The 23,380-nt window shown below is 35.9% G+C and overlaps 1 protein-coding gene across 3 annotated transcripts in view; it reads left to right on the top strand.

The window, feature by feature from the left end:
• Positions 1–23,064, top strand: part of LOC115991689 (probable leucine-rich repeat receptor-like serine/threonine-protein kinase At3g14840) — a 33,840-nt gene extending 10,776 nt beyond the window's left edge. Inside the window, exons 17-24 of one of the 3 annotated variants that reach the window (XM_031115539.1) lie at positions 86–462; positions 531–726; positions 1,028–1,165; positions 2,057–2,175; positions 2,303–2,513; positions 2,623–2,860; positions 21,378–21,528; positions 22,123–23,064. In XM_031115539.1, the coding sequence (XP_030971399.1) occupies positions 86–462; positions 531–726; positions 1,028–1,165; positions 2,057–2,175; positions 2,303–2,513; positions 2,623–2,860; positions 21,378–21,528; positions 22,123–22,485 (1,793 nt within the window). In that variant the 3' untranslated portion in view covers positions 22,486–23,064. Of the gene's footprint in view, positions 1–85; positions 463–530; positions 727–1,027; positions 1,166–2,056; positions 2,176–2,302; positions 2,514–2,622; positions 2,861–2,954; positions 3,040–21,377; positions 21,529–22,122 lie in introns of those variants that run through there. The other 2 variants (XM_031115540.1, XM_031115542.1) reach the window with 2 other exon arrangements.
• Positions 23,065–23,380: the final 316 nt, after the last annotated feature.

Here is a 23,380-nt window from a genome sequence, read left to right as displayed (position 1 = left end):
TAATTAACAATACAATGGATACTTCATTGTTGTTCTATTATGTCCTTTTGTATTTGATCAATAATAGGGTGCATCATCTATGTAGATCGGTATTCATTGCACATAAATTGTGGTGGGAAAGCAACCACTGTTGGAAACATAATGTATGAAGAGGATGATGGCATAGCTGGTCCTGCAGTATTTTTTCCTGTGATGGAGAGGAAGAATTGGGGATTCAGTGGCACTGGAAATTGGGATGGCAATACCTCAAATGGCTATGTAGCAAAGAATGTATCTGCACTTACAATGAAAGAGTCTGAACTGTACACAAGTGCACGCCTATCTCCTCTTTCAATCACATATTATGCTCGCTGCTTAGCAAATGGACGTTATAAAGTGAAACTTCACTTTGCGGAGATAGTATTCAGAGACAACAGATCCTTTTACAGTCTTGGAAGGCGGATATTTGATGTTTATCTCCAGGTATTCCATCAAATTTATTTTTATCTATATGTTATAGTGGAGGAGTTGAACGAATTGATTTGCTGCAGGAGGAACGGGTGATGAAAGATTTTGATATTGAAAACACTGCACCGGGGGTTGATAAAGCAGTTGTTATGAAATTTAATGCAGTTGTTAAAAATAGCGTTTTGATGATTCGCTTTTATTGGGCTGGGAAAGGGACAACAACTGCCCCAGAGACAGGAATATATGGTCCTCTCATTTCAGCTATCTCTGTGGAATCTGGTAACTGTATTGGAGATTAAGAATCTTGTCATTGTCCAACTTCTTCCACATTCAGATTAAATTGATGAAAAATAGCAATTTATTGGAAGTAGAACTCCATAATTATCTGCATTTAAAAAGAAAGACTCAAAACCAGGTTAACGTGCATTTAGATGGAAGACAACCAAAACTTTATAATAACTATGCCCTGCCAAGTTTTCTTTGAACTAATCAATCTTGATTTGGATTTTCTGTATGGTATGATGTATATTTCTGAATGCAATCTTATAATCACTGTTCTGCGCTATTTTTCTTTCTATAGGTTTCATTCACCTTAATGATAAGATGAAGATGACCATTGTGGTTGGAGCTGTAGTTTTGGCGCTACTTCTCATTTTTATGATTTTGGGCATTCTTCGGTGGAAAGGCTATTTGGGAGGGAGGATATCAAGGGAAAAAGGTAACCTCGGCAAATATTGATGTAAAGATTAGAAAGGACAGTATTCATTTTCTCCATCTATGGCAGGAAGTTAGAACAATGTATGGAAAAAGTATAGAAGGGCTTGTATGTTATTGCAGTTCAATATTTTATTTTTCCATATCTTTCCACAGATGATCAGTTTTCCAAAATGCAATTTGAAAAGAAACTGCATGATTGCGGGATTGCAGAGTGTTAAGCATATGAACTTATCTTGGGATTTGCATGATGATTGTTGTGATTTAATTCTACCTATGATGATAAATGAGCCCATGGAATTATGCAAAAGCCTAGTATCATTGCTTTTTTGTAAAATCTGCATAAAGTAATTTTTAAAATGAATATTGCATGGATGGCGTAGGCTCGCTGTAGTTGAGCAATTGTCTGATGAAGTGCGTAAATTAAGTTTCTGGGAGGAAAGGTTATCAATTTTGAATGAATTCAGTTTTGACATGTCCTCAAAGTCACATGAAATTTGGTTCATCTGTTTAATATTCTTATTTCAGTTGTGAAATGATCTAGTGTTAAGCGTTAAGCACATCTCATTCTATAATAAACTAATGGAATATCACTCTTTTTTCATTTAGTTTTTAGACCTTCTTGTTATTGCTGTGCAGAAGTTAGAAAGAAGCAAAAGGATAAACCTATCAACTTTGGGTTTTCAGTACCTGTTCATATATCTTCTTTTTGTTTCTTACAGCTTCTGTTTGATCAACTACAATAGAGTGCCTTCTAAAAGCAATTTTTTTTTTTTTTTTTTTTTTCATTCTTTAAGTCTGTAGCAAGTCAATAGGCACACAAATATTTGGTTAAAAATTGGATATGTTTCACCGTAAGATGTAGTATGACATCTTAGCCTGATTCCTTTTACAGAGTTGAGAAGATTAGATCTCCAAACGGGCTTTTTTACATATAGACAAATAAAAGCTGCCACTGATAACTTCAATACAGCAAACAAGATTGGAGAAGGTGGTTTTGGATCAGTTTACAAGGTATCTGAGAACTTTTTCTCTATTCTAGAATGAATTTGTTTTCCATCCTTTTCTTTGTTCTTCTTATTGATCACTCATTTGGAGAAATACATACAAGAAAATGTTTATTTTTCAATTCTTGATGTAGGGTATACTATTAGATGGTACTGTAATTGCGGTTAAACAACTTTCATCAAAATCAAAGCAAGGAAGTCGTGAATTTGTGAATGAAATAGGCATTATGTCTGGTTTACAACATCCAAATCTGGTTAGATTGTATGGATGTTGTATTGAAGGAAAACAATTATTGTTGGTATATGAGTACATGGAAAACAATAGCCTTGCACATACTCTGTTTGGTAAGACATTTTTTTATACCTTACCATTGATTTTATGTTGATAACAAAATAACAAGGACAAAACACTAATGATGAAGTTCATTGATTGGGTTCTGAACATAAATTTCAGGTCCTGCAGATGGTCAGTTAAAATTGGATTGGCTTACAAGGCAGAAAATATGTGTTGGCATAGCAAGAGGTCTAGCTTTCTTGCATGAGGAATCAACACTGAAAATTGTTCATAGAGACATCAAATCTACTAATGTGTTGCTTGATAGGGACCTTAACCCTAAGATCTCTGACTTTGGTTTGGCCAAGCTCGATGAAGATGAGAACACAAGCATTAAAACCAGAATTGCTGGAACAATGTGAGCTACCTCCCTTTCTTTTGGCCCCTCTTAACTTGCTTTGGAGTCTATTTTCCCCCAATTCATTTCTATTTTATCACCTTTGCTAACGCAGTCAAGTAGCCATAAGAAGTAGAACATGTCTAACTCAAGAAATGCCCCTAAGTACCAAGAGAAAACCTTAAATCCACGAGGCAAAGGTAAGAGAAGAAAATTATCTCTTGAATTTTATTACTGAATAACTTGATGCCTAGTGGGCTATAGCCACTAACTTATATAGGAAAACATTGGAGCAACCATAGGTGGGTGGGAAACCCCAAATAACCCTTAATTTGTGTTAGGCACGGATTAGGCTAAAAAAAAACAAAGAGGAAATATTGTTAAAAACTACAAAATTGAGAATATTAGAAAAGATGACATTACAAATTTTAGGAAATGTCCCAAAATTAACAAGAAAGTTAGACCTCTTGCTGTGAACAATATGGGACATCACTTGTTAATTAACCCTATCACTCACATGTGAATTTGCAATGTCCCAAAATCAACAAGAAAGCTAGAATTCTTACAAATTTTAGGAAAGTAGTGAATTTACTACCCACCTCGCTTCCTTTCAAGTCACCAAATTTCTTGTGATTCTACTACCAATTCCATGGATTTCTATTAGTGTATTTTCACTTGCCAAGCTTTTTGCGTTGCAACCTACGATGATCCCTCTACTAGTAGGATTGTTTGTTCTATATCATCTTCTATAGATCTTCATTATGAGTTATTAACTGAATCAAACACAAAATATTGAATCAAACATAAATTGAAGGGCCAAACATGGAAATTTTAAATCAAACATGAAGGGACGAAATGAAAATTTTAAAACATAAATGGTTAATATGAAAATGAAACAAACACGAAGGGTCAAAATGAAAATTCTGAAACATAAAAAGCCAAAATGCAAACAACTCTTGTTCGGGGGCCTTTTTCGGATGCCTAGCCACGTGTGGTCCGTTGGAGGGATGACCTTACTAGGCCCGAGTTCTTTTTGGAGAGTTGCGTCTAGAACTCAACATTGGGCCACGTGGTCCAACGGCTACTGGCGTATTTTTTAAACCTATAAAATCATTAAAGACAAAGTCTAAGAATCGCGATAATGGTCGAATAAATATCTAATATGCGTTTGATATGGTAGCTTTGATTAGTAATTGTAATAATAGTTGAAATCTAGTATTTAAATGTGAAATAATCATATACTCAATGATGTAAATTTAAAAATAAGGAAGCAAGGTCATTTATCTTTGTATGGTTTGTAGCTCAGCTGTATAGCTTTTGTGAGTTGATAATATCCTAGCAGAGTGACTCCAGTGGTAGAGAGGCAGTTTGCCATGATAACTTTGTGATTAAAGGGAAAAAATGGGTGCAACTGGAGGGAGAGAGAGAGTATGCCCAGCTGTGTGTAGAGGCTGGTTAAGCTTGCCCCTCTTATCATGCACTTAAATGAGTTTCCCTTTTGATAATATTCTTTTAATTGTTGTGAAGTTATGAATAGAGTTGCCTTCCATGAGAAGGACTTTTGTATGGAGTATATGTGCCTTCTAAGAGAAGAGCTTTATGTAAGAAGTAGTTGTGCCTTCTAAGAGAAGAACTTTTGTAAGAAGTAGTTGTGCCTTGTAAGAGAAGGGCTTTGATATGAGATCTTGGTGCCTTCTAGGAGAAGGACTTTAGTAATAGAAGTTCATGCCTTCCATGAGAAGGGTTTTTAGTATGAGTGTTTGATATTTCTTGAGAAGTGTGGAGATGGTAAAAGATATAGATGTTTTGTGAGATGTAGTATTTGTAATATGTATGATATATGGAAGTATGAGAGATATGGAGGTTAAAGATAGTAAAATATATGATATTATAACCGCTGGAGAAGTTGTAGAGATTGCTTTCCAAGAGAAAAGATTTTGTAAGAGAAGAGTATGAAGATGTGTTTAGGTATTTGGAGATAAGAACAGTAAGATAAGTGTAGAAGAGTATTGACATGTGTTTATGGGCAGCAAAACCGTAGAATTTTAAAGTGAGATAATGAGTATATGAGAGTAATAGTATTGTAATGTGTTTAGCAAAATTGTTGGGATTTTCTGCTGGGATTATTTGAAGGCTTATAAAGGCATTTATGAGCTAAGGGCTGAAGAGTTTAGTTCCTAATCTGGAAACTAAAAAACTCAGAAGCTCAGTACTTCATTAAGAGCTTTAGAAGATAATTAGAAGGAGAGAGAACTTTATGAGAGGGTTGTTCTCCTACATTGGTGTCCCCTTTGAGGTGTTTATGAAGGGTCCCTTTAGAGCTGAGTTTAAAGGGGTATTTTAGCAAAGAATATCAATCAAAATCTGTCCCAACTGGCAATGAATTTTCAGAAAATCCATCTTAAGATTTGGCCAAAAATGGTATGTTTAGTTTTAAGGTATTCGTGTTGTTTCAAGTAAGAACTGCTGGGGAAAGAGCAACAGAAAAAGGAAGATATTTTAGGAAGAGAAAGGTAGTTTCAATAGTTGGTTTTGGTTTTAGCCAAATGTGGAAAAATCAGTGATGTTTAGGCTGCTGGGTCAGCTGTCACAGCTATTCTGAAAAAGACTGTTCTAGTTGTTAGAAAAAGCTGTGATAGCTATCATGAAAAAAATTGTCCCAGCTGTCAAAAAAACCTATGACAGCTATCATGAAAAAGCTATCCCAGCTGTTAGGAAAAGCTGTTTACTTTGAGCAGAAGCTAATGAGGTCAGATGGGTGATTTTAGATTGCTAAAGAGGACATTCAGCATTTATTGGATGGATTTGGCTGAAAATTGGTAAGATCTCTTTGAAGGGTATCTTGCTATTTTGGGTATAACAGTTGGTTGCTGGGATTTCAGCATCAAATGGTTGATGATATCACTTCCAGCCAGGTGTCAAGTGCTGAATGCACTGCTGTGATTCAGTTGGAAATGTTTCCTTTTCGGGTGTTCGTGTTTTTGGTCCAAGGTTTCATTACAACACACTTCTAGCAAGTAATAGAAGAATTGGTTGAAGGCTAAGGAAGTTTTAGAGATTTGGTCAAGGTTACACTGAGTTGTGACATAATCTTGGTGAGTAAGAAGAGTATTTAATGCTTTGCTCTAGCAACTGGCAGAGAAATATATGGTCTTATTGTGGCAGACAGCAGCTAGATATAAAGGATATCATGAATATTTTGTATGTAGTTGGAGAATAAAGATAGCCAATCAGACTATGTATTTGAGTTGGATTTTAGCTGAAAGAAGTAATAAGATTTATGTAGAATAATATAATGAAGTTTCTAAATTTGTATAACAACAGCTGGGGATTGAATGAACAGTTATCTTCCCAGTAGTTAGATGGCTGGAGAAATTGAGTATTTGTCACATGATGAATATTAAGATTTAGGAAAAGAGCAATGGAGAATTTTATCATTTAAAGTGCTATGTGATAAGAGATGCTTACCATATGTTACCCGCTATATATGGACTCATCAGAGTTTAGGGAGTTGGAGAAGACATGCCAAACAACATTTTTCTTTTATCAACTTTAAATCGCTGAAGCTTTATTGAACATACCTCTTGGCCCTCCAAACCATGACTTCCAAAGTTTCCCCAAAGAGACTTATGAGCTTGGGTCATAAGCCGAAGATGAGATGACGTACCTCGGGTTTTGTTGTTATTTTGTGCAAATATGGGCTCTTGTTGAAGAAGCCGCTTGCCATAAGTGTAAGAGAGGTAATATGGGCTGTGAGTTTTGATTCATTGCTTAAGTTTAATCCATATGTTGATGTTGATAATGTCGTGGGGTTATAATCCTAATTGATGAAGAGAAAATATGGACCATGAATTTGTCTCTTGAAATAAGGATCTTGCGAGCCATGTGAGCCCAATCCATGTAGTTGAATGAGATATGAGCTTATTTTGGGTTTTAAATAGATTTACCCAAAAAAAACCAATAATATGTTGATGTGGCATGGGGTGCCAATGAAGTAATGCCACGTGGGCCGAAAAACAGTCCTTAACAACTCTAAAAAAATCAATATTCGTGATGCAAGAGTTTTTGTATGTGAAGAAACTGGTCCCCTTGGCGAAGGTGGCATATAAACCTCCTAATGTGGTTTTCAACTCAAAAAAGTATCTTTTATTTTCTTGAAAATTTAAGGCCAAAAATGTACTTTAGTCAAATATGTTCCTATTTTGAGTCAAGAATTGAGTTTCTTCCTTTGATTCATCAATTGCCCCATAAGCTTCTAAAACAACTTCCACCAAGTGATTCCTATTTATGGGCTTCACATAGAAAGCCAACCCTTATCCAAGCTTTTGGAATATTCACGTGTGAGTGATGAAGTTAATTAAGAAGTGATGTCCCATTTTGGGTATAACCACAACAATGGGTGATTAATATAACAGAATTGAGCTCAAATATATTCTTTTTATAAATATTTTGAGTCAAATGGTGTCATCATATGTTATATTAACTTCTTAATTTTAAGTCTCTTTAAGGTCAATATGGTGGTGCGTAGTAAGGTGGTAAGGCTATCACGATCCCTTTTGCAATTAGAGCTAGGACAGGGTGTGTGTACTTGGATCCCACAAAAGTGTGCATCATACTAAGCAAGCCCATAAAGTCCCCACAAATGAGCTTGGAAATTGGCCCAACAAAATATTTTCGCCAATAATGCTAGATCAAAGTAGGAAGACACAACAAGAGGTTCCCATGAAAGTGGACGTATAGGGTTCTCATGAATGAGCATATGGGGTTAACATGTGGTTCTCGTGGATAGCGTATGAGAGGAAAATGGATGACGCACAAGAGAAGAAGAGCTCATAGGAAAGGAGCAAGTAAGACTTGTTCGTAGCCTACAAAGAGTTCTCAAAACCTACAAAGAGGCAATGGCTCACACGTGAGGGATAGATTGTTAGGAATAAATGTGTTTGGATGTCTCAGGTGGAGAAAATGTAAATGATCAAGGGATTTAATATAACATAACTAGGTCCAAACCCTTAGGCTTAAGCTTTTCGGTTATCGTGTTCTTATATGTTATATTGACCTATTAATTAGATTTTCCACAAAGTGCTATCTCCTAAAAAAGTGATGAGTGTTCATTAGTGGGTCCCACCAAGTAGAATGAGGAAGACTCCCATGTCCACTATGTAAAAGGTTCAACTTAGTGGTTAGTCTAAGGCAATTATGCTTGTTAGTGACTCACCTTGTTGTGCAAGGAAGACTCCTATGTTTGTTGTATTCATGGTTGAGAAAAGGGCACTCTATCGGTGATGGTAATGGATGAAACCAAGAATTGTTAAGAAAAAGGCTTCCAAATGAAGTGTAGTCAAAAGTGATGTAGTAGAAGGCTCACAAGTGAAGGGGGGATTTGTTACACTATTCACATGTGAATGATATAATTAACTAAAAGGTGAAGTCCTACACAGGAAAATAACCACAAGAGTGAGTGATTAATACATCATAAAAAGGCTCAAATCCATTGGCTTAAACTTTTGGGTTAAGTAGTGTCCTTATATGTTATATTAACTTCTCAAATGAAGTCTCACCAAGATGTTATCTCCTAACATAAGCCTATCTTACAAACCACCAAAGGATAAACTTGAGCATCAATAGTGACAATAACAATAAGAAGAATTTTTTAATATAAATAATAAAGTTTTATTGATGTTAAAAAATATGAGTCACCCAAAGTATACAGGGAGTATACAATTGGGGCTATGAAATCAATCACTTAAATTACACAAATCTATCAAATCACTAACTGAAAGTATAGTATAACTACACAAAACTGACGTCCAATCCAACAGAATTCTAAAGAAAAATAGTTCAAGGTCAAGCAAATTTATAATCAAAACATTGGTTATTCCTGTCCCTCCAAAAACATTACATCAAACAGTGAGGGGTAGCCAACCAAATCCGACCATTTTGATGAAGACCATAATGCCATTGCCAACAAGCTAGTAACTCAACAACAGTCATGGACTTCTCCCAACAAAATCTAAACAAGCCAAACACCATAGACCATAAATTAGTAGCAATAGGTCAATGGAGTAATAGGTGTTTGCTATTCCTTGTTTCATTTACATATATAACACCAATCCAAAATCCAAACACTCTATTTCTATAAATTGTTAGTTGTCAAAATTTTCCCAAGGCAATAGTCCATACAAAAAAGCAACTCTAAATAGGATTTTTGACTTCCATATGCTTTCCCAAGGGAATGACTGATCATTAGCATTAAGCAAGACCTGACAGTACCCACTAACCCCAAAACGCTTTTTCTTAGCTACAATCCAACAAATCTTGTCCTCCCCACTTCCCTTCATTGGAATGCCATAGATGGAGTTTATAAAATTTGATAGGCACTCTAATTCCCAATCTTGAATAGCTCTCATGAAATTCGCATTCTAATGAAGGACCATAATGGTGAATTTCATAAGATCATCCGCTTTAGCCTCCTTATCACAAGTGATCTAGAATACTCAAAGAAAGCACATCATTGGAGAGCTCCCCCACACCACAAATCATACCAAATCTTCACTCTATACCCATCCCTTACTTCATACTAGATAAAATTGGGTCAACCTCATCTTATATTCTTCCACAAATTGACTCCATAAGGAGTAAAAACTTAATTGTAACACCAATTTCCCCACTCACAACCGTACTTTTCCTCAATTAACCCTCCTCCAAAGTGCATCCCTCTTAATCTGTTAGGTTCCAAAGATTTAGATTTAAATATTTAGAATCACATTTGTATTTTATTAGCAAACCGAGAACTAAACATGTCTAGACTAGGATTTTAGGCAATGCTTAAAAGTGGTTGTTTCAAGGTTTAAGTCTAGCTGATTGCAGAAAAAAGGAGTGTGATTCTGCCTTGTTCGACCGATCGAGAATTAGGCTAGACCGATCAAAAATCGCAGGTCCAGTTTTTTCTGCAAAATTTTAAACAGGATCAAGCCCGTGAAAACGTTTAAGATTTCATCTAAACTTCTCCACATATAAAAGGGAAACCTTAGCCATGTTTTGAAGACTTCTGGAAGACGTGTGTTACTCTTTGTGAGATCAGAGAGGTTTTATACCTTCTAACTACACAAGAATCTACCGGAGCCAAAACTACAATCAAGCTTTGGTAGGACATAGTTGTTGTATCAAGATCATTACTGAAGGTGATTTGAAACCTTTGAGTGAGATCTCAAGGTCACAAACAAGGCGGCTTATGTTGGTGTAAATCCAAGAAGAGTAGGAGTCTATGGATTCGGAGCTTGCATGTGATCGTGTTAGTTGGTTACTACATGAGGTAACAATAGATTTAGAGTTAAATCTAATTGTAAAAACTTCAATTCTCTTATAATGGATTTAATTTACCTTGAGGATAATTAGATCAAATCTTCCCCAAGTTTTTACCTGGAAACGGTTAGTTTCATCGATTTTCCTAGGTCATCATATCGTGGTGTTATTTACTTTTTTGCATCTTTGCATGATATGATTTATTTGTGTTTAACCTAAATCTGAAAATTAATCTAAGTAATCACTTGGTTAATAAATTAAGTTAAACAGTTTGTTTAAGGGGTCTAAATGAACAAACATAATCATAATCTCCACAAACATTTCCCTTATAAAGTTTCATTGAAATGCCTCAAACTCCTAATGGCCAACCCTCTTGCTGGAAAGGACTACAAACCTTAGTCCAATTCACTAGATGAAATTTGGACTCATTCTCAAGACCACTCTATAAAAAGTTTTGTTGAAATTATTCAATTCGATTAAACACATCAGCTGGCATAGGAAATAAAGAGAAGAAATATAGGAAAAGTAGATAAAGTACTTTTAATTATAGTGACTCTATGTCTCTTGGATAAGTATAACTGTTTTCACCCTGCAAACCGCCTTTCCACCTTCTCTAAAATAGCATTCCAAATAGTCTTCTCCTTAAATTTATCAACAAAAGGAAGGCCTAAATATTTCATTGGAAGCGAGCCCCACTTACAACATAAGACATCCACCAACTCCTCAATGTTAGTAACTGCCCCCACATGAGCCAATTTAGACTTGCCCAAGTTTATTTTCAGACCCAACACAACCTTTGAACTAGATAAACACCAAATGAATTCTCAGAAGCTGTTCCATATCAGCACCACAAAAAATCATAGTATTATTTGTAAAGAGATTATGAGATGCCATCAAAGTGTTTCCTATTGAATTAGGCACACTGAAACCTGAAAAGTGACCTTCATTCATAGCCTTATCCAACATTCTGCTGATTGCATCTATAACTATGACAAAAAACGAAGGAGACAAGGGGTCTCGTTGTCTTAACTCCCTATAATTCTCAAAAAACCCACAAGGAGACCAGTTAATAAGGATAGAGAACTAAACCATGTATAGGCATAAGTGAAATAAAGCATGTAGGGCCTAGGATTTGTTTGGAATTAGCTCCAAGTAGTGAAATATATATATATATATATATATATATAGCCAACAAGTAATAACCAAGCATGGGAGAATTATAAGAACCCAAGAATCAGTACATAGACTTTCTTTGAACTAGTTGTAGACCTGCGCATAGTGCGTGATAATTTTTTAGGTAAAATACTATTTTAGTCCCTAAACTTTGTATAGAATTAAAAAAAAAAAAAAATAGTATTATCATACTTTTCATAATCTTGTTTATAACATTTCTTATTATTATCAAATATTTATGAGATTAATTTAGTTAGAATGTGGTGTAAAACTCATGTTTTACCTCTTCAATCCTAACATAACACATTATCTTGTTACATATTTAAGAATAAACACAACCACACTCAATAAATTCAAATATTTATATATAAATCCAACCAAATTGGAAGTTTATTGAGATGTTATTAGATGCGGTATGATGTATTGAATTTTAAGTAAAATGTTGATGTGGCAATCTCTTATTGGATGGTGTAAAACATGAGTTTTACACCCCATCTTTACCAAATTCGGATTCTATATTTATTGGTTCATGATTTGCATAATATAGACATTAAATAAGAGGTAGAATTGTTCATTAGATTTTTTTAAGTTATGGTGTATGCAAATTATGATTATATATATATATATATATGGTTAAATGAAATGTCAAAAAATAAGATTATAAAATTTTTCAACTTTATTTCCAATATAATTTCTAAATTATTGGAGAAAATCTCATTTTTAGTTCTGTTAGGAAATATAATTTCCCTAATTAGAGTTTGATTAGTTTTAAGTTTAAATTTTGTATTATTATATTTAATTGTTGATTATTGATTTAATTAAGTGAATTTAATAGTTGATTTTATTGCATTATAAATTTTTCGGTGTCCTCCATGTAGTCATTTTTATTTTATTTTTTACTCCTTTTGGCCACTTTTTTATTTTCCAAATAACAATTAAAATTGATGTTTGGTTTCATTTCTTTTTTTCTTCCATCATTTATTCTTGATTACTTTGTATGTTCCCTTGCTAGTTGTAGTTTTTATGGTTATCATTAAGAAATAGATATCATGGATAACTTAAATAGTTATAGATGTAGTTATATTAGTGGTATATCAAAGGTTTTTTTTTTTTTTTTTTTTTCAAGGAAATATGAAAGACATTTCTCTAGTTGGGTTTCAATCAATTAAGACATTCATAATATCTTGAAGGAATTAATAATGAGCCTTGAAATTCTTTAATGTGTGAAGTAGTTAGGTTAGTGGTATGTCAAAGTTTTTTTTTTTAAAAAAAAAATTCAAAATTCCAAGGAAATGTAAAAGGTTTTTTTTTTAGAAAAGATATGGGGACTTTTTGAATTTTAATTACCTTGTTTATCTGATAAAAAAAATTACCTTGTTTATAAATTTCATTATTAAGTTATAAACATCACTGCCACGCACCATTAGTGCGGTGGTCACTTCATAAGTATAAGTTCTTGTAGGGTGTCGATGGTAAGAGTTGAGATTCAAGTCTCTAGGAGAGAACTTCACACACATATACATTTAGTTAGGCTAAAGTAGAATTTTTATCATGTATCAAAAATTTATAAACATCTAAATTAAAGTAGATTGCACAAGAGAAATATGTATAGATAATTTTTCATTATTATTCATGATCATTATTTCATTATTTACTTATAAATATCTAAATAATTTTTTTGAAAAAAATCTAAATTAAAATAGATGAATATGTAAAGGTAAAATAATGTGAAAAGTTAAAACTACCTAAAATGAACATTTAACCACTAGTAGATATGTGTTTTTTGAAGACTAAAAGTATCGTTGATTGCTTTAGCTAGAACTATAACTATGAAAATATTGTTGCCAGTGGTTCCATCATTTGCAAACCTTTTTTTTTTAATTTTTTTCTTTTTGCTGAAACAACTTAAGAATATTAAGACTTAAGTTATCACATATGGTAGCTGTAAAACACATCAGTGATATGAAAAATAGAAAGGTTTAAATTTTTAAAAAGCATTTTTGGTAAATTGTAATATAAAACATTTTTTTCTCAATATTTATGTAACTTTTCCCATAAAATCAATATTGTTGGCATCCTTTAAAGATGATATATAATATTTATGAGAAGAAGAATAAGAAGCAGAGACGATGCTAACGCATAATATAAAATTATTAAGTTTGCGTGATTTAAATTTGTGGCAAAAAAAATTAATATATCTATGATAAATGTTTTTATCTAAATGATATATAGTAGTCCGTATTTTTTTTAGTCTTGATTCAAAAAGTCCATTTTCAATAGCCTTTTAAGTCTACAAATTGTTCAATCTATAGGCCTAGACACATTCAAAGAGTGCTATCTAAATTATAAATTATATAACCATAATGTATGGTAAAGGAAGACAGGTGTGTGTCTTGCCATTTTTTATTTATTTATTTGTGCTGCATAAGTATGGAGGAAGTGACTGAATTTAAATGTTGAATAAAATGTCATGAAGTATTAATTTACCCAAAGTAGGTGGCTCGAGGAACCAGAGATAACTAAGATTCTGTTTAACACTTAGAAAAATGACTTAAAATATCAATTTATCCAAGGTACGTGGTCCAAGAAACTGGGCATGACTAAGGTTTTATTTGATACTTAAACGGATGATAGATGTAACGCATAATGTAATAAAAATGTAGCAAAAATGACTTTTATTAATAATAATACCTTCGTAGGTTATTTACATTCCAGGGACGGGGTGCAAGTTTTTCGTCTAGATCTTCTAGGTAATACATGTATTCCAACGACCGAGGTGATACGATATAGTCCTTCCCAGTTGGGCCCTAATTTTCCCCATGTTGGGTTCCTAGCAATTCTCAAAACCTTTCTTAATACCAAATCCCCAGGCACCAATGGCCTTAACTTCACATTTGAGTTGTACCTCTGCTTGAGCTTGTGTTGATAATATGCCAATTGAACCATGATGTTTTCTCTTCGCTCTTCAATTAAATCGAAACTCTTCTCTAGCAGCCCATCGTTATTGTTCGGAGTGAAAGAGCTCATCCTCAGTGTTGGGAATCTAGGTTCTAGAGAAATTACAGCCTCGGCCCTATAAGTCATTGAACATATGGCAACTCTTCTACCTATTTTCCCTCTGCATCATCCAACCTCTTCTTGAGTCCATTCACTATGGCCTTATTGACAGTCTCGGTTTGTCCATTCTCTTGTGGATAAGTTGGGGTGGAATATCTATTTGTAATGCCTAGATCACAGCAATACCTCCTAAAGGCTTTACTATCAAACTGAAGACCATTGTCTGAGATGAGTGTACAAAAGATTCCAAACCAAGTAACAATATTTTTCCAGACAAATCACTTGGCATCCATGTCCCTAATTTTTGCTAGTGGTTCAGCTTCAACCCATTTGGTGAAGTAATCTGTGCCGATCAGCAGCCATCTTTTATTCTCTACTGCCTTAGGGAAAGGCCCTACAATATCCAAGCCCCATTGAGTAAAAGGCCAAGGGTTGGACAAAGGATTAAGGACACCTCTAGGTTGATAAATGTTTGGGGCAAATCTTTGCCATTAATCGCATTTCTTCACATACTCTTGCGCTTCTCTTTGCATATTTGGCCACCAATATTCTTGAGTAAGGGCCCTATAAGACAAGGACCTGCGCCCTGTGTGGCTTCCACAAATCCTTTCATGTAACTCTTCTAAGAGTAGTTCTACTACCTCAGGGTGTATGCATAGCAAATATGGTCTAGAAAAGGAGCGATTATACAACTTTTGGTCCTCGGATAGCCAAAACCGAGGAGTCTTTCTTCATACTTTGTCAGCCTCGAACTTCCCCTCGGGTAAGATATTCTCCTTTAAGGAATAGTACAATAGAGTCCATCCAATTAGGTCCCACTCTGACTTGATGAATATGGATTGTCACTCTTCTCATTTCAATGGGTTTACACAAATCTTCCACAAGGATAACTTGAGGTAAATCTTATGCCAAGGAGGTTGCGAGTGTGGCAAGAGAGTCAGCATGCGTATTTCTGCTCCTAAGAATCTGCAATAAAGTGAAAGACTTAAAACTTGACCGCAAGTGTCTAACCTGATTCAAGTACTCTTGCATTCTCAGATCCCTGGCTGCCAACTCTCCCTTTACCTGGCCTACGACCAATCTCAAATTTGAAAACAGCTCCACTATTTTTCTTCCAATTTTCTGAACCATAGTCATTCTTACCAATAGAGCTTCATACTCAGCTTTGTTATTCGTGGCCGAGAAGTTCAGCCTTAAAGATTTCTCAATAACGATCCTTTTAGGTGATATCACAACCAGCCCCACTCCTAATCCTCTTTGATTTACTGCACCATCCATATACACCTTCCATGGTAGACGTTCCTTTAGGGAGATCGTGCTAACTGATTTTTCATCTATATTCGGCCTCTAGGAATTTTCTTCTAGCAAGGGCTCAACAAATTCAACCACTAAGTCAACAAGGACCTCGCCCTTTATAAAGGTTCAAGGTATGTACTTGATATCAAAAACCCCAAGGATTGTACCGCATTTGGCAATCCTTTTAGTGTAATCAGCACTCCGAAGAAGTGATTTAAGTGAAAGTTGAGTTAAAATAATCGTGTGAGATTGGAAATAGTGGGGGAGCTTATGTGTAGCATGCACCACTCCCAAAATAGCCTTTTCCAGCAGTAAGTAACGAATTTCGGTCTCATGTAGTGATCTGCTCACATAATAAATTGGTTTCTGTACGCCACTATTAACTCGCACCAACACCAGGCTCACCGCATGGGAAGCCACATCAATGTAAGCAAACAAAACCTTATTCACATCGGGTTTGGACGTAATTGGTGGCCGAGAAAGGTATTCCTTCAACTGCTTGAAGGCCAAGGCACACTCCTCGATCCATTTAAATCTCTTCTACTTGTTCAACAACTAGAAGAAAGGCTTGCATCTGTCTGTTGACCGAGAAATGAATCGGTTCAGGACAGTAATCATCCTTGTCAACTTTTGGACATCTTTAGGATTCCGAGGTGGTTGCAAGCTATTAATTGCTTTAATTTGGTCAGGATTGACTTCAATTCCACGGTGAGTGACCATGTATCCAAACAAATTTCCTGAACCAACACCAAAAGAGCACTTAGAAGCATTAAGGCGCATATTGTGTTTCCTCAATATCTCAAAGATATTACTGGGGTTGTTAACATGCTCGGACTCTAACTTACTCTTGACCACCATATCATCTATGTAGACTTCAAAAATTTTTTTTCTAGCTGTGATTCAAACATCCTGATCGTCATCCTCTGTAGGTAGATCCTACATTCTTTAAATTAAAGGGCATCACCTTATAGTGGTAATTCCTAGTAGAAGTAATAAAAACTGTCTTCTCTTGATCATCTAAAGCTAAAGGTATCTGGTGGTACCCTTGAAAGGTGTCCAAAAAACTCATCCGGGGATGGCCCATAGTGGCGTCCACCAACTGATCTATTCGAGGCATAGGGAAAGGATCCTTGAGGCAAGCTTTGTTCAGATTTGTGAAGTCAACACATGTCATTTCTCATTTTTCTTCTTCACTACTATCGTTGGCCAACCATTCAGGGTAGAACACTTCCTTAATAGCCCCAGCCTACTTAAGCTTGTTCACTTCCTTCTTGACAGCATTAGAATGCTCTTTAGATGAGCGTCGAGGTAGTTGCTTCCTAGGAGCTTCATTAGCATTTCTTGCGAACATATCAATATTCATTCTAAGAAATATTATCAGCTCTTCCTTCTCCCGAGGAGGCAACTGAGCTCCAACCTGAAAAAATTTCTTTGGATCACCATCTATAACAATTTTCTTCAGCTTCTCACACTTTGCCCTTTCTGACATCGCATCCGTAGATAGGACCGAAAACCTTGATTGCTATGAGCCACCCTCGGCAGAGGCCGAGGACTCAATTTTAGGTTGATGCATAATTGCAGCTACCAAGCACTGCCTAGCCACAGACTAGCTCCCAATTAGCTCCTCAATCTGGTTCCCGGACGGATACTTCACTTTCAAATGCAAGGTGGAAGAAACAGCTCTCAAGGCATGGAGTCAGGGCTTTGCCACAATGGCAGTGTAGGGGGAGTAAGCATCTATCACAATGAAGTCTACTTCCACCACTTCAGACCCTGCTTGTACTGTTAATCTAATTTGACCCCTTGGAATGACAACTTTCCCATCAAAGCCTACCAAAGGTGAATCATAATATGCCAAGTCGTTAGGTCTCAACCTTAGCTCTTATATAGATCAGGGTACATGATTTCTGCACTGTTGCCTTGATCTACCAACATCCTCTTCACATCATACCCTTCTATCCTGAGGGTGACCACTAAAACATCATCATGTGGCTGTATGGTTCCAATCTTGTCCTTATCCGAAAAACTTAACACTGGTCGGACCTCCACTCTAGCTCACTTTAGCTCAGGGCTAGTGTCCTCAGCTGGTGGTCAAGATATAAACATCACCCTGGAAGGGTGAGAACCCGTTCTCACTGGAGCAGCGAAGTTGACATTAATTATGCCCAAAGGTGGCCTTGAAGAAGCATCTCCCTGAGCTCCCGATCTTGCCTGATCCCCTTACCCATTGGGCCAATATAAAAACTATATCAATCTTCCATCCCTGACCAGCTATTCCAGATGATTCCACAAAGTTCTATAGTGCTCGGTAGTAAGTCCTCGTTCCTAGTGGTATTGGTAATGAAGGCTTTGGTTGCGCCTCATAGGGTCTCCTCTCATCATGTTTGGCCATTTGAAGTATGACTCATTCTTGATCTTTTCTAAAACCTGATGCACGGGCTCTCGAAACACTGTGCCAATCACTTGAGTAGCAGTAGACCTAGATTGCCCAACAAAATTCCTTTGGGGTCTATTATTATTATATCTGTCCGACCTGAAATCCCTCCTATCCTAAGGGATAACTTTAGCTTTTCCTTTCCCTTACTATTGGTCTTCCTCAACCTGTTTATACTCGTTAATACGGTCCATGAGCCGACGCACACTCCTCACAAGCTTCTTGGTTAAAGACTTTTTCAAATCATGCTCGGCAGGTAGGCCGACCTTAAAAGTCCTTATGGCCACGTCATCAAAGTCCCCATCTATCTCATTAAACATTTCTCAGTATCTGTCTGAGTATGTTTTTCAAGGTCTCTTCTTCTTGCGTGGTCATAGATAACAGGGAATCTAAAGGCCGAGGAACTCTACTGCATGAGATAAAGCGAGATCCAAACGCCCTCGTGAGTTCCTTAAAGGAACCAATAGAGCCTGCTCCCAGGCCATTGAACCACCTCATTGCCACAGGCCCTAAGTTGGATGAGAATACCTTGCACATCAAGGCCTCATTCTTGGAGTGCACAGCCATTCTCTGGTTGAAGTGGCTCACATGCTCCGTAGGGTCTATTCGACTATTGTACATGATGAACGTTGGCTGAGTGAATCGTCGAGGAATTCTCCCTCCTTCAATTTTGCATGTGAAGGGCGACTTGGAAATCTGGCTCAACACTTTTCTCATCGCATCGTTTCCTGAGCCTTTGCAAAACGAGTTCCTATTTCGGGGCTCATGATGGTAGTCCTCATCATACGAGAAAGACTCACTAGGGTAGTCCTCGACTTGGGTTTGTAACTGCCATCTCCTTCTCCACCAAAAGAAGAAGCAAAAACTGAGGGAGTTCTCCGTCGTTCGTGGCGCAACTTCTTTTGCAAATGATCATCTTAAGCTGCATGTTTCTAGCATTTTCCTCATGAGAGACGTGACCCCCACTTCGAGATTGGCTTCTGCTAGTATGGATGGTATGCACATTTCCCTCTCGATCCCTTCTTCGTTCAAGAAGGAGGAAATGATCTTGACGTTGGGACCCCCTAGATTCTGCTTGGTTTGGACTTAAACCTACCATAATTGAACGCTAAACTCACAGCAACACCAGAATTTCCCACAGACGGCGCCAATTGTAAGGACGCAATTTGGTTCCCAAGCCCAAAGGATGGATGGATTTAGGCCCAAAAAGCCTAATATAATGAATTTGTAGAGAGTGAGTTGTAAAATTAGGCCTTGATGAGTTAAAACAACAACTAAAGTGGATCCAGATAACAAGGAAATAAAAATAAAATGGTTTTTCCTAAAGAAAATTGTCCTCGGCACAGTCCGAGGAGATTAATTCTAGTAAATCTTTTTTTGAATTTTGGTTACAAGTGTAGCTCTTGTTGTTACAATGTTTTTCTCTCAAATCTCCGATCCCCTTCTCTTAGGGACATCTTTCTATTTTATACTCTTTTCTTTCTTCTATCTCCACCCTTCACTTGTATATTAGATTGCTGGTGTTGATCCTTGTCCTATCAGCCATTTTCTAAAGTCTTGGGGGGCAGCTGTAAGGCTGAAAATTACTATTTAGGTATCATTTCCTCATTAATGCGGCTAAGGAGTTAGTTACAGAGTATTTAATGCAGTGGTAGCAGCTTTCTCTCAGATATTTCATAGCTTTTTCTTTGTCCTGCACTTCCATGAATTATATCCTTATCAATAGAAACTCCTAGAATGTCACTCTGGATAACAGAACACATCATTTGACCTCTGCTTCGCTTAGCCGAGGAGACACTCCTCCTCAACCTACCTTTCCTAACCTTCTTAGTCGTAACTTACTCGTGGAGCTCTGGGTCTTATGTCTTCATTACTGTTTATCTGTCCTCGGACCAATAAGCGTCCTCAGACAACGCTCAAGGCCCAATATGCATTCTTGGACCCCTTCGCCCTACAATATGGTTGTTGATATGGCTCGACCGGAGTATAACAACAATAAATGCTACACTTTAACTTTTAGATATATATAGATTAGCACCAAGTAGAAGAATAATTCAACCCAAATTACATTAAGGAAAAATTCTTTCACACTAGTTCAAACATACATTCACAATTGATGTGAGAATGTTCACATTTTAAAAATGTCAACATTTAACACATAAAAGTGAATGTATGAGAATAAAAAAAATCCTTACATTAATCCATAATCAACTAGCTACAATAGAAAATCCATGTGCTTCACAATAGGCTCTCCAAATTTTACATCCAAGATAGAAAGAAAATAAAATCATAATAAGATTACATAAGATATGAAGGTAAAAATGAAATCCCTCTAATAGCATCAATTAGAGTTAATCAACATACCGCCGGCAAGTGTGGTGTAGTGGTTAAGGAAGTCAATACCATACCAGAGGCTGTATTGGTTTGGCCAGCGGTATGATATATTTCGGGTACCGGTTTGGTTAGCGGTATGATATATTTCCTAATATGCAGACATTGTGGTAATGGGTTCAAGTAGTAGCACATCCTACTATTTAATGGTGGTACCCATGGGCTTACTAAAATACCTAAGTGGCAATGTACCATGGGGCATGAATCAATGATTACACACACCAGTCCCTTTTTTTCTTCTAAGAAGAAAGAGTTAACCAACATCAATCAAGTCCAACAAAATCAATTGGTACTAAATTACTGACAGGCCTAATTTAGGATTCACACCACATTATATACAATCCAAACACCCCCCCCCCCCCCCAAAAAAAAAAGGAGAAAAAAAACATTTATCATTTTGCCACTTACAAAAAACTTAATCTCTCTAATTTAATATACGTATTAGTTATTACTCTTGCTCTTCTTCTTTTATTTATTTATTTATTTTTTATGTTACAACTATTACTAATTTTCTTCTAAAAACAAACTATTACTAATTTTATTACGTAGACCTTACAAATTGATGAGTCAACTTTTAAAACATAAACCAAGAAAGTAATTAAGAAATTTTTTTATTATGTTGCTAATTTGGCACCAATCACATTTATTTATACTTCTGTAAGTTTTTTGTAATAAAATTTGTAGTAGGTCTAATATTTTCCTTTATTGTTTTGTTATCACTTCTAGTTCAGTGAAGCTAAACTCTCTCATATAGTGGCTGTCTTAATTACATGATTGCACGCTTAATAAAAGTTGAGAGTTAACTGCTGTCAGTCCTGTTGGATTTAGAAATTTATACTATCATACTAGTGAACCAAATATCATAGCTGAATGTATATGTTGCAGGGGCTATATGGCACCAGAATATGCATTATGGGGTATTTTAACTTACAAGGCAGATGTTTATAGTTTTGGAGTTGTTGTATTGGAAATTGTTTCTGGGAAGAACAATAGGAAACATGGACCAAACGAGAACCATGCATGTCTTCTAGATTGGGTAAGATACATCCTTCCAATGTTCTTTTGAAACTTCGCAGCTAAAAGCACCGTATGAAGCATGAACCCAGGTTGCTTCTTTTGGAGCTACTTCATTTGACTAGGTCAACCTGCTTTATGCTTCGCGGGGCTCAAGGTGGAAAATCATCATCCATAATTTAGTTGAAATTGTCTGACCCCCAGTTATATGAGGCAAGAATTTAGCCAATTGAACAATATTTTTTGCTTGCGTCTTCAAGGCTCAAGTTGCATAACTAATTTTTCATAGAAATCTAAGTGATGTGCTGATGATGTCTTAACGCTTTGTTAAAATTCTTCAAAACACTAGAAAATTTAATTATATTTTGCAAAAAAAAAAAAAAAAATTGAAAGGATGAATTTCCCTACAAAAAGACATTGTTATTAATTGCTTTATATTTAAATTATAAAAAAAAAAAAAATTCTTTTATTAGTTTACTCACTGATTTTTTCATCATTTGAATAAGAAGCCTATTGGTTTGCTCATTAATATAAAATTGCGAAATTAAATCAGTTTTTTTTTTTTTTTCCCATTGGTTTCCTTCTCACTCCCAAACTCTCTTCTTTGTCACTTCAGGCCATCATTTTACATCAGAAGGGGAATATGATGGAGCTTGTAGATCCAGAATTGGGGACTGAATTCAGTAAGGAAGAGGCACTTAGAATGATTAAGGTAGCTTTATTATGCATTAATCCATCACCAGTGCTTAGGCCCACCATGAGTGCCGTAGTGAGCATGCTTGAAGGACAAACAGTCGTTGATGAATCGAACATTGATCTAAGAGTTTATAGTAATGAATGGGCGTTAGATTCCTTAAGTGACCAATTTGGTCAGAGCCAACGTGAAAGCTCAATGGAAAGTCAGAGCCTCACTCAGTCATTAAAGGCTAGATGGATTGGGTCTTCTTCTACATCAGCCCCAGTATCTCTATCCCACTAATCTTGACTCTCGGTAACATATATAATCAACTAATATGTGCTTGTTTAATGATAAGAAACAATATATTTGTTTCACTAACTCCAAAAGATAAATGGATTAGCTATGTGATTAAGTCTTGTGGTTCATTAGTCTCAAGTTTCTCATTTTGAGATCTTGAGTTTGACTCCCTCTATTAGTATACAGCCAACTCCTATGCTCCTTGCAGACTTGCAGTTACCTAAGAAATTTATCCATGAATGTGCCACAGGAGGATTGCCTATGCCTATTGCTCCAAACAGCCTAGGGATTAGTTAGGTTTCAAAAAGATTTGGATATCTCGTAAAAAAAAAAGAAAAAAGAAAAGAAAGAAAGATCAGCTATGTGGTTTCAACTTTCAACTCCAACATTTGTAAGAGGAAACTCCATGTACTTTTTACAAACTGAGGAATTGTTCCCTATATCTATAGTGTTGAGCATGTAATTATTATTAATTATAGAGATGTATATACTCTTCTTGTACATCTGCCCAGGATCTTTATCCTATAACTCTTGATTCTTGGTAACGTAAAAGCATGCTACTGCCCTCTAAACTTATAAGACAGGTAAATGTTTGTTTAATGATAAGAAACTATATTTACTCCAGGAGTGAAAAGCTAAGCTCTATGGTTTTAATTCCAACATGATACTTCGGATGGGATTTTTTTTGGGAGTGAGGCGGGCACACTCATCTATTTAGCCCATTGTCGGCTTGTGGACAAAAATATGCTCTATGCCAATTGCCAAGGGTAATTGGGCTTGGTTTGGGGGTTAAACCACCAATCAGCTTGATTCCTTTGGATAAACCTTTGCAATCTGTCGAACTGGATGAGTTTAAGTTATACTTGGTTTATCTTCACTAGAGTTACAATATTTTTGA

This window comes from Quercus lobata, chromosome 5 (assembly GCF_001633185.2).
Source record: "Quercus lobata isolate SW786 chromosome 5, ValleyOak3.0 Primary Assembly, whole genome shotgun sequence".
In the NCBI taxonomy this organism is placed as follows: domain Eukaryota; kingdom Viridiplantae; phylum Streptophyta; class Magnoliopsida; order Fagales; family Fagaceae; genus Quercus; species Quercus lobata.
Note: the sequence above shows the minus strand (reverse complement) of the source record. Positions and strands in the feature narration are given on the sequence as shown.